This window comes from Panthera leo, chromosome B2, assembly GCF_018350215.1.
Source record: "Panthera leo isolate Ple1 chromosome B2, P.leo_Ple1_pat1.1, whole genome shotgun sequence".
Taxonomy (NCBI): Eukaryota; Metazoa; Chordata; class Mammalia; order Carnivora; family Felidae; genus Panthera; species Panthera leo.
Window position 1 is genome coordinate 104,908,601 of NC_056683.1, and position 11,085 is coordinate 104,919,685.

General features: G+C 34.7%; 1 protein-coding gene across 4 annotated transcripts in view; it reads left to right on the forward strand.

The window, feature by feature from the left end:
• Window positions 1-11,085, forward strand: part of KPNA5 (karyopherin subunit alpha 5) — a 55,275-nt gene that overhangs the window by 20,558 nt on the left and 23,632 nt on the right. For all 4 annotated transcript variants that reach the window (XR_006202798.1, XM_042939676.1, XM_042939677.1 and 1 more), the window contains exons 8-10: window positions 1,948-2,047; window positions 8,182-8,345; window positions 10,458-10,536. Coding sequence is in view for 3 of the 4 variants with exons in the window: in XM_042939676.1 (XP_042795610.1) it covers window positions 1,948-2,047; window positions 8,182-8,345; window positions 10,458-10,536 (343 nt within the window). In the remaining variant the exon portion in view is untranslated. The remainder of the gene's footprint in view (window positions 1-1,947; window positions 2,048-8,181; window positions 8,346-10,457; window positions 10,537-11,085) is intronic.

Sequence of the window (11,085 nt, forward strand, 5' to 3'; positions counted from 1 at the left end):
AAACAACAGCAGTGAGAGTGGACATCCCTGTCGTGTTCCTGATCTCAGCGGGAAAGCTCTCAGTTTTTCCCCATTGAGGATGGTATTAGCTGTGGGTTTTTCATAAATGGCTTTTATGATGTTTAAATGTGTTCCTTCTATCCTGAGTTTCTCGAGGGTTTTTATTAAGAAAGGATGCTGAATGTTGTCAAAAGCTTTTCTGCCTCGATTGACAGGATCATATGGTTCTTATCTTATTAATGTGATGTATCACGTTGATTGATTTACGAATGTGGAACCAGCCCTGCAGCCCAGGAATGAATCCCACTTGATCATGGTGAATAATTTTATGTGCTGTTGAATTCAATTTGCTAGTATCTTGTTGAGAATTTTTGCATCCATATTCATCAGGGATATTGGCTTATAGTTCTCTTTTTTTTTCTGGGTCTCTGTCTGGTTTGGGAATCAAAGTAATGCTGGCTTCATAGAATGAGTCTGGAAGTTTTCCTTCCCTTTCTATTTTTTGGAACAGTTTGAGAAGGATAGGTGTTATCTCTGCTTTAAATGTCTGGTAGAATTCCCCAGGGAAGCCATCTGGTCCTGGACTCTTATTTGTTGGGAGATTTTTAATAACTGATTCAATTTCCTCACTGGTTATGGGTCTATTCAAATTTTCTATTTCTTCCCGTTTGAGTTTTGGAAGTTTGTGAGTGCTTAGGAATTTGTCAATTTCTTCCAGTTTGTCCAGTTTGTTGGCATATAATTTTTCATAGTATTCCCTGATAATTGCTTGTATTTCTGAGGGATTGGTTGTAATAATTCCATTTTCATTCATGATTTTATCTATTTGGGTCATCTCCCTTTTCTTTTTGAGAAGCTTGGCTAGAGGTTTATCAATTTTGTTTATTTTTTCAAAAAACCAACTCTTGGTTTCATTGATCTGCTCTACAGTTTTTTTAGATTCTATATTGTTTATTTCTGCTCTGATCTTTATTATTTCTCTTCTGTGCTGGGTTTGGAGTGTCTTTGCTGTTTTGCTTCTATTTCCTAACAGCACACGCTGTTAGATTTTGTATTTGGGATTTCTTTTTTTTTTTTTTTTTTAATGTTTATTTTGAGAGAGAGTGCTGCAAATGGGGGAGGGGCAGAGAGGGAGAGAGAATCCCAAGCAGGCTCAGCACTGCAATGCCCACTAGGGGTTAGGCTCCATCTCACTGATTGTGAGATCATGACCTGAGCTGAAACTCCAAGAGCTGGATGCTTAAGTGACTTAGCTGCCCAGGTGCCCCTGTCTTCAAGAGTTCTGATAAAGTTGATTCTGACAAAGTTTGCAGATTTTTTTGTTGTTGTTTATATATTTTTTTCTAGTGGGGGACAAGCTGTAAAAGTTACCTTCTCTACCATTTTTGCTGATGTCACTACAGAATAGAGGTTTTTTTTTTTTTAAACCTAGTTTCTGTATAGCTGTGGCAGGTTGCAGATCAAATATACTGAGAGACAATCTATTCAGAACAAAACATCTCTTCTCAGTAGCTGATCTGCATTTGATTTGACCCTGTGTACATACCTTGCTTCCTAAAAGTATAATGTATTATTTTCATGGTAAAAAAAAAAGTAATCCAATACTCTTTTTAAAGTATATAGAAATGAGTCAGTTTTCCATGACACCCTTTATTTTGACATGTTTTATGTCTTGTAAAAATCTATTCAGATCATAGATTCCAATTTTTAAAAATAAAGTGGTGATATATATTTTTATTTCTGGGGATATAATTATTTTTAAAATTCCCCTTTCCTAGTTTACCACTTGGGTTTGACTACCTTATGAAATATATTGCGAATTTTTATACTTTATGATACAAAATAGCTAAAGAGAAAAAATGAATGTAAAGTGACAATTTTCTTTTTTCTTTTCTTTTTTTTCTTTCTTTCTTTCTTTCTTTTTTTTTTTTTTTTTTTTTTTGGCAGGTTATTAACAAATTCAAACAGACTAACAACAACCAGAAATGCTGTATGGGCCCTCTCAAATTTATGTAGAGGGAAAAACCCTCCTCCAAACTTTAGTAAGGTATGAATAAAATATACAAATTAAGGAATCTATCTATGTAAATGTTTAAATCTCCTTATAATAGATTTTTAGAGATTGAAGGAAACATTATGCCTTTTTTTGGTAATTATTTTCTTTATTGACCAGACAATATTGAGATATACAGTGGAAAAGAAGTTTCCCTTCTGCTCTTACTTTACCTCATGATTGCCCCTCAGCAACCATTGTCACTTTGTTGTTTATGTACGTTAATGTTGACTTTAGAAATCCACTAGTCTAGTCCTTTTCATTTATAGGAAATTGAAGCCCCTAAAAAGGTAAAGGTAATTCATCCAGGTCTACTCTTAGTTGTAAAATCTGAAAAGTAATTAGTCCATGGTGGCTTCTGCTTTCCCAGTGTACTTTTTATCTGTTTAGAATATCTTTTTCCCCATCTCCTCATATTCTGCTAAAAGAGTAGATTATTATTAATAAATTCCCAGTCTAGTTCTATTGTCTTACCAATAAGATGCTGTTAAAAAAATAGAATGTAGGTAAATTTCTGGGCTATCATTATACTTCTTCTGAATTCAGTATTAATTAAAGAGGAACAAGAGCTCAAAATCTGGTGTGGATTTAGTGATAATGTTTCTGGGGGCAAAAAATAATAAATTCCTTATTCAAAAATATGCATGAATTAGTATGCCTTCTCATTTATGCTTTAACCATTCCAGTTTTAAAAATGGATGATTTGGCCACATTTCATGTGAACTGCCAACACGACTTTAAAATCTCATTGGTACCATGATTCTGTTGATCTTTCTCCACACCCCATAGCATGTTATGGGTTCAATCATAGTTCATAAAATTCTTATACTACCATCTATGCTTATTCTATTCCATGTTTGTTGACAAGTGCATAATATGACTAAAGAGCTAGTTTAAAGCATTGTAAAGTATGCTAAAAGGAGGAACAAAATTATTATTTTAATCAGAAATTTGGTTTAATAGATCTATATCTTAGAAAAGTTTTGCATAAGTTGTACCACAGCTCCTCGAGGAAGCATATTATAAAACAATGTTGCAACAATGGCCTTATTCAGTATAAAAGGATTTTTTATAATTTTCACTTTAATAGTGAAAGAAGAAATGAGTATTTGGACTGTGTATAATACAAGGAAAAGAATATTATGTGGTACACAAGTACCCCTCAAACAGCCTTAGAAAAAAACCTATATAAAAAAGCTGATTATTTGGCATGATCATTATAGAATTGGAAGGAAAGAAAATGTTCATATTTTATCTAAGGAGATGATAAGGGTCCATTCAACTGATGGTGGTGAATCTTTCACCAGCTATTTATATGTTTAGACTTGCATGTAGAATTTGCTTGCTAATTATATTTATGGTTTTAGCAATCATTGTAATCTATTTTACCTCTTAAAAATGCTACTTTAATTGAGATTTTACTCCGTGAACTTTGGTTTATGCATTGCTTTTCATTTTAAATTTCTTTCTTTAAAATACATTCCTTTTAAGCGTTTGGGGTTTTGTTGCCTTCCTCTGCTTTTAAAATAGTGTGGATCTGTATGTGTATATTTTTAAATAATAATTATGAGATAGTTGTAAATATATAATTAGTTTAAAATGCCATGTTTGATTTTTCCTTTTTCCCTATTAGTAACAGTATTGGATTATTTTTTTAAATATATATTTATTTATTTTTGAGAGAGAGAAGGAAAGACAGTGCACAAATGGGATAGGGGCAGAGAGGGAGAGACAGAATCCCAAGTGGCTCAAACTCATGAACCATGAGATCATGACCTGAGCTTAAATCAAGAGTCAGCTGCTTAACCTACTGAGCCATCCAGGTGCCCCTTAAAATATATTTTATATGTATATATATGTGTATGTGCATATTTCCCATTTCATCTTATAATGTATTCAAAAAAACCTGTATTCAGGAGTTGAGATTTAATAAAATTAGTAGTTTTAACTGTTTCAACAAGTTAATTCTTAAATGAAACTGGGTTTCTCTCCCCTTCTAAGTATGTGGAGGTAAAAAATTCAAAGATCAGTGGTACACTTTGGTACTACTGCCTTGATTTTTTTTTTTTTAACGTTTTTATTTATTTTTGAGACAGAGAGAGAGAGACAGAGCATGAACGGGGGAGGAGCAGAGAGAGAGGGAGACACAGAATCAGAAGCAGGCTCCAGGCTCTGAGCCATCAGCCCAGATCCTGATGCGGGGCTCGAACTCACGGACCGCGAGATTGCGAGATCGTGACCTGAGCTGAAGTCGGACGCTCAACCGACTGAGCCACCCCGGCGCCCCACTACTGCCTTGATTTATACTGAAGTACTGATAGTTTTACCCACCATTGCTTTTGTAGCTTTAGTACAAATGTCAACAAAGTGAAAAAGACCCATTATGTGTTAGAATAATTATGAAAATGGTTTTGGCATTAAAGAGCCCCCTGAAAGTTTCAGGAATCCTCCAGGGGTCCATGGACCACACTTTGAGAACCATTGGCCTACAACTTAATGCTTAGTATCTGCTTAATATGTACCTAATTCCCTTTTCTTCCTTAACTGCTTGCTTATAAATCACCTTTTCCATGAGCTCTACTCTGATTACTGTGTATAATAATGTAATCTGTCACTGCCTCCAGCCACTGACTTCCACATTTTAATCTAATTTTTTTCCTCAGCATCCTTTAACATAGTATGTGTTTTTAAAATTTTTTACATATATTAATTTAAAAAAATCTTCCATTAAAATATAAACTCCTTAGAGTTAGGAATCTTTGTCTCTTCTTGTTTACTTATATATCCCAAGCTTATAGTGTAATTCACGTTAAAAGGGCTTAAGACTTTTGTTGCGTACATTTTCTGTGATTTTTCTATGAGAGATTTTTCCTGTATTGTTGACTTTTTTTGAAATTTTTATTTTTACAATCATATTTTATATTTTCAAGATTTTTTTTTTTGTTTTCTGCTCATTTTTATATAGACTTCTTCTATAAGCTTCTTTTATGGACCTAGCAAATTGTGTATCTGTGAGGATTTACAGTTTTTTTGAGCTTTTATTTTTTCTGGTGTCTCTTTTTTTGTATGTTTTTGTTTTGTTTATGGTTTGTTTGTCTTAGTCTCATTTTTACTGGGGGATCTCCTCATTTAACTGGTGGTCTTGGGTACTCTGGACATACTTAGGAAGCAGGCAGTAAAAGCTAAATGGAAAATGGGTAGATAGGTGGGTGTTTAGACTCATCATTTCATGGACTTCATTACAGAGTAATTGGACAGCAAAACCATGTTTTCTCTGAGGAACTCCAAATTTCAGTATGCTTTCTGAGATCATACTGTCTCCAGAGACGATTTTCCAGTCTCCTGCTGGAAAGTAAATAGATTGGGTTGAGGTGTGGTGTATAGATAATACTACTGGAGATGTGAGAATTGGGTATTGGAAGACGGCTAGAGGATTTCTTCAGTTAGTATGTAAACTTTTACTCTGGAATTTCTGATCCTGTGCTTTATTTCAACCTTGTCTATGCCTGATACCCCAAAGTTCAGTTTCTGTAGTTCACTTTTTGTTGTTCAGCTTCTCCTTAAAATAAACCTCTAGGGGCGCCTGGGTGGCGCAGTCGGTTAAGCGTCCGACTTCAGCCAGGTCACGATCTCGCGGTCCGTGAGTTCGAGCCCCGCGTCGGGCTCTGGGCTGATGGCTCGGAGCCTGGAGCCTGTTTCCGATTCTGTGTCTCCCTCTCTCTCTGCCCCTCCCCCGTTCATGCTCTGTCTCTCTCTGTCCCAAAAATAAATAAAAAACGTTGAAAAAAAAAAATTAAAAATAAACCTCTAGTCTTTGGTAGCATTGAGAATATTAGACACCTACCTATATGGTAGGGACCCAGAGTCTAACCTGTTTCCCATTTAGATTTTTAAGCTCTTTCTGTTTTAACACTGTTCCTCTTCTGTGTTTTCTGTGATACCTGGTACCTCTGATTCTAGAGATCTTTGGGATGATAGTTGGATGATAAATTAGCTTTCTTCTTCTTTTTTTTTTAAGCTTCCTTCTTATTGGTAGCTACCTCTCCAGGCATTGAGGTGCCACCTTTCCCTCCTCATTTATAATCGTGTCCCCTATATATTACGGGCAGGATTACCGATGTCCACTGCACTCCTCAGAGATAGAATTTGTATTTCTCTTTCTTCTTTTCCTTGTTCTGAGAAGACAGTGAATCAGAAATAATTTTATTTTGCGTCCTTTAAAAATATGTAGTACTTCACTGTTTTTTAAGTCAGTACAAAGATATGGATTAGCTATGCTGAATTTTTTAACTCAAAAATTTATATTTGCTTTAAAAATAATTTACACATTTCTCTGTTCAAGGAAGAGAAGGTGGTTGGCAAGGGTGAAGGCATGATTGTTCAGGAAGGATCCAGTTGTGCAGATTTGTTTTACTAACTTACAAACACATCTATTTTGTAAAGAAACTATTTCTTGTTCCAGGGCCCTAGGGTCATCCTTACAGGAGACGGCCCAGCAGAGAACATTGATAAGTATTTTTAGAAGGTTATAGTTTATGTCCTGGCAGTCTTTAAAATCAAGGTAAAGAGAAAATTCATCTAAAATACTAGAGCATGAGGGGCATCTGGGTGGCTCAGTTGGTTAAGTGTTTGACTTCGGCTTAGGTCATGATCTCACGGTCCATGAGTTTGAGCTCCGTGTCTTGGGCTCTGTGCTGACAACTGGAGCCTGGAGCCTGCTTCGGACTTTGTGTCTCCATCTCTCTCTGTCTTTCCCCTGCTCGCTCGCTCTCTCTCTCTCTCTCTCTCAAAAAATAAGTAAACATTTAAAAAAAATTTTTTTTGAATAAAAATAAAATACTAAGCATGAAAAAGCTATCATTACTCTTTTTTTTGTAGCATATCTAAATTTAGCATACAGCCCTTTTCTGAGATAGAAGGGATACTTTAGGTTGCTGATAAAACAAAACAAAACAAAACAAACTTCAAGGACGCCTGGGTGGCTCAGTTGGTTAAGTGTCTGACTCTTGATTTCAGCTCGGGTCATGATCTCACGGTTCATGAGTTTGAGCCCTGCGTCGGGGCTCCGCCGTGACAGCCTGGAGCCTGCTTAGGATTCTGTCTCCCTCTCTCTGCCCACCCCTGTGTGTGGTTTATGTGTGTGTGTACATGCATGCTCTCTCTTTCTCCCTCAAAAATAAACAAACATTAAAAAAAAAAACTTTAAGGAATATAGAATCAATACTGATCATGGCAATAAAAAGAGCCAACCAACATCTCAGTCTCGGTGCTTACTATATGCCAGCACTATTCTAAGATGCTATGTGCATTCTTATAATTTAACAGGACTGTGTTATTCCTGTTTTATAAATGAAGAAAATGGGTTTCAGAGATGTTAAGTAATTTGCCCATGGTCACACAGCTAATGAATCTAGGTCTGTCTGACCTAAGAAAGGAAAGATCATAAATTTATCTAATTCAGCCTTTGTTTCACAGAATTGGAAACTGAGTCTCAGAGATGAAGTGATGTGCTCATTGCACAGCTAATTAGTTGTAATATTAATGCTAGAGGGCTTAAGTCTCTGGTGTGTGTGTGTGTGTGTGTGTGTGTGTGTGTGTGTGTGTGTGTTTAATTGAAGATTCAGGGTTTCATTACATTAAGAAGTAGAGTTTAGTGGTGACTTCCATTTAAAAACCTTTCAGATTTCTTTTTGTATTTTCTACACCTTTAATCCTCAACTGTTATTAGGTTTATTTCCAATAATGTACATATGATGAGTAGGTTGAGATTCATTTATGTTGTATCATATTCCATGATTATTATATTAGACACTTTTAACATTTTTACTTCCCTCTGTTTTGATATGCCTTTTTTGGGTGTGTATGTGTATGATTTAAACATAGAGCATCTCAAATATGTATTTCATTACCCTAAAAAGCTTTAAATTACCACATATCTTATTTAAGATTAATTGGAAATAATTATATGTTCATATATCTGATCATAATTTTAAAATAATAGAATGTGTTAATTTCGCTGGTACTTTTGTATTATTAAATTTTTGTTTTAAAATGAGTTTCTGCATTTGCCTAAGGAAACTTGGTCTTAGAGAAAATTGTTAAATATTGGCTCTTTTCTTTTCTTCCAGGTTTCACCTTGCTTAAATGTCTTGTCACGATTATTGTTTAGCAGTGACCCAGATGTATTAGCAGATGTGTGCTGGGCCCTTTCTTATCTCTCTGATGGACCCAATGATAAAATTCAAGCAGTCATTGATTCTGGAGTCTGTCGAAGATTGGTGGAACTTTTGATGTAACTATAATTTATGATAAATAATTGTATGATTGTGTATTAAGTCTAGCAGTTAGAGTAATGGCCTTGTAAATATCTCAAGAGTCACCATCTTCAGGAAGGATTAAAAAGCCATCAACCCCACTTTTCAGAACAGCTATAATGCTGAAAAGCTATAATGCTTAAATTTGCATCTCATATCCTCTAGTTGGAACTAATCATTTCATTAATATATTTCATTAATTTTAATCTCTTAATGAGTGGGAGGGATTTAATTCAGCAGGTATATATGGAATTCCTATTGCCTCTAGTGTTGTACAAGATATTGTTAATGAAGTATAGAACACAGTACTTGTTCTTACAGAACCTGTAATCTAGTTAATTGTTCATTACAATAGCTAACTTATGTAAAAGTCCATGTAATGAAAACATTTAGTATTTCACTTGTGTTAGTATTTCTCTTGCTGGGCTGTTATTGCTACCTTCTTTAAAAAGAATATATTTTCTATAAAAGAAGTTAAAAACTTGTAAGACAACTTGTTTTAAAAAGATAGTTTCTTGGAGTGGCTGGGTGGCTCAATTGGTTGAGCATCTGACTCTTGATTTCAGCTCCGATCATTATCCCAGGGTCGTGGGATCAAGCCCTTTGTTGGGCACTGTGCTGAGTTTGGAGCCTGCTTAGGATTCTTTCTCTCTCTTCCTCTGCCCCTCCCCTGCTTCCTCTCTTGCTCTAAAAAAAATATATATATATACATATATATACACACATATATATATGTATATATATATATACACATATATGTATATATATACACACACACACACACATATATATATATAATTTTCAAGATGGTTTCTGTATCCTTTTTTTAAAAAAAGATTTACTATATTCCTTCCTTTTGTCAAAAAAACAAACAAGGCAGACAGTACAAAGAAGAGAGGTCTGATAAGGGGTTGTGGCTCCAGTCTGAGGACAACATCTAATGGGGGTATCAGGGCTCAAGCTTGAGGGTGGCACCCATTAGACCAGAAGAGCAGGCAGGCTGGAACAAGGTTTGGAGCCAACAAATGATGGATAACAGCCTAGCCAGATCAGAAGATTGGTTATGTGTGGGGAGATTATGATAAAAGAAGCCAGTTTCTTATTCTAAGAGAATGGAAATACAAATATGGAAGGGAGGAAAGCCAGAATAATCTTGTGGTATTAGATTAGAACTGGAGATTTGAATGTGAACTCATGGCTTTTAACATAAAGAGATGTAGAAATAAATGTGTGTGTGTGTGTGTGTGTGTGTGTGTGTGTGTGTGTGTGTGTGTGTGTGTTTATCCTCTTAAAGAGCCTGGGAGTAGAGATACATCTATATTAAAAAGCTGAACACACAAAATCTTGGTTTTTACTAGTCTTCATTAACAAGAACCAAACTAACGTATTGAATAAAATAGGAGTCCATGAGTCCATACTAAAATAAGTAGGTAGATCAATAGATAAAGTAGAAAAGACATACAGTTGAAATAATGGTATTAGAAAATCATCATTGGCAACAATATGAATAATAATTCAAACAATACACATCAAGAAATGGTGAAAGTAGTGGTAAAAGTGGGATAAGGAATGGGATTTTACATAGTATAAAAGTATATCCTCTCCAAAATATTAATTATAAAGGGAAAAACAGTAATGTTAAAGAGGAGAAATCTGACAAACATCATGCTAATTGACTGGAGTTTTGCACCACTATTGTAGAAAAAACAGGTGTCAGATGCTATACTATGTAATGAAAAGACTATAGCATTTGTGATGTCCCAGCTAAAAGTAGGTGATCTGTGTCTTAATCATGAGGATACATTGGAGGAAAAACAGATAACTGGCTTATGATCATCAAAAATGTCAAGATCATAAAGAAAAAAATAGGAACTTTTTTGTATTGAAAGAGACTAGAGACATGACAGCTGGGTGTAATACATAATCCTGGATTAGATTCTTTATTACAAAGGTGTTACTGGGGTAACTAGTGGAACTTGAATGGGATTTCTGGGTAAAGAGTATACAGGTATTTTTGTACTATTTTTGCATTTTTTGGGTAAATTTTAACTCTCATATATCATGTAAGTTGGTATTTTTATTATTTTTAGGCACAATGATTATAAAGTTGTTTCACCTGCATTAAGAGCAGTTGGTAATATTGTGACTGGTGATGATATTCAAACACAGGTGAGTTCAGACTTTAATATAAATTGTTAACATAATGGATTTTAAGAAATTTACCTAGTTTCATACTACTTGGTTACATATTAATCAAGACTTTAGCATTGCCACAACTATATAGACATCTACAATGTAATGGTAATAAGCATATTCTTGGTAATAAGTGATTAACCTCAAATACCTCTGTGTGAAAGCACTATCCTAGATATATATATATTGATGTAAAGAAGTATAAGATAGAAGGTAGGCTCTTGAGGGATTTATGATAAAATTGAGGAGAAAATACATATTAAAACAAAGTAAATTGCCCAAGTTTAGTATATGTTTGACGAGAGCTGATTGGTCAGTAAATGCGATAAAAAATTTTAAGAAGAGATCACTGTGCTGAGAAATCTTTGTAGATTCCATAACGGAGTTGTAATTAAACTGTATTTTAAAGATGGAGAAGAATTTGAGTAAACCAGAAGAGATTTATATGACCATAGGTACAGAAGTAGATGTATGAGTTGTGTTTAAGAGACAATAAGGTTGACTGGAAGAGGAACTATCAGGGAG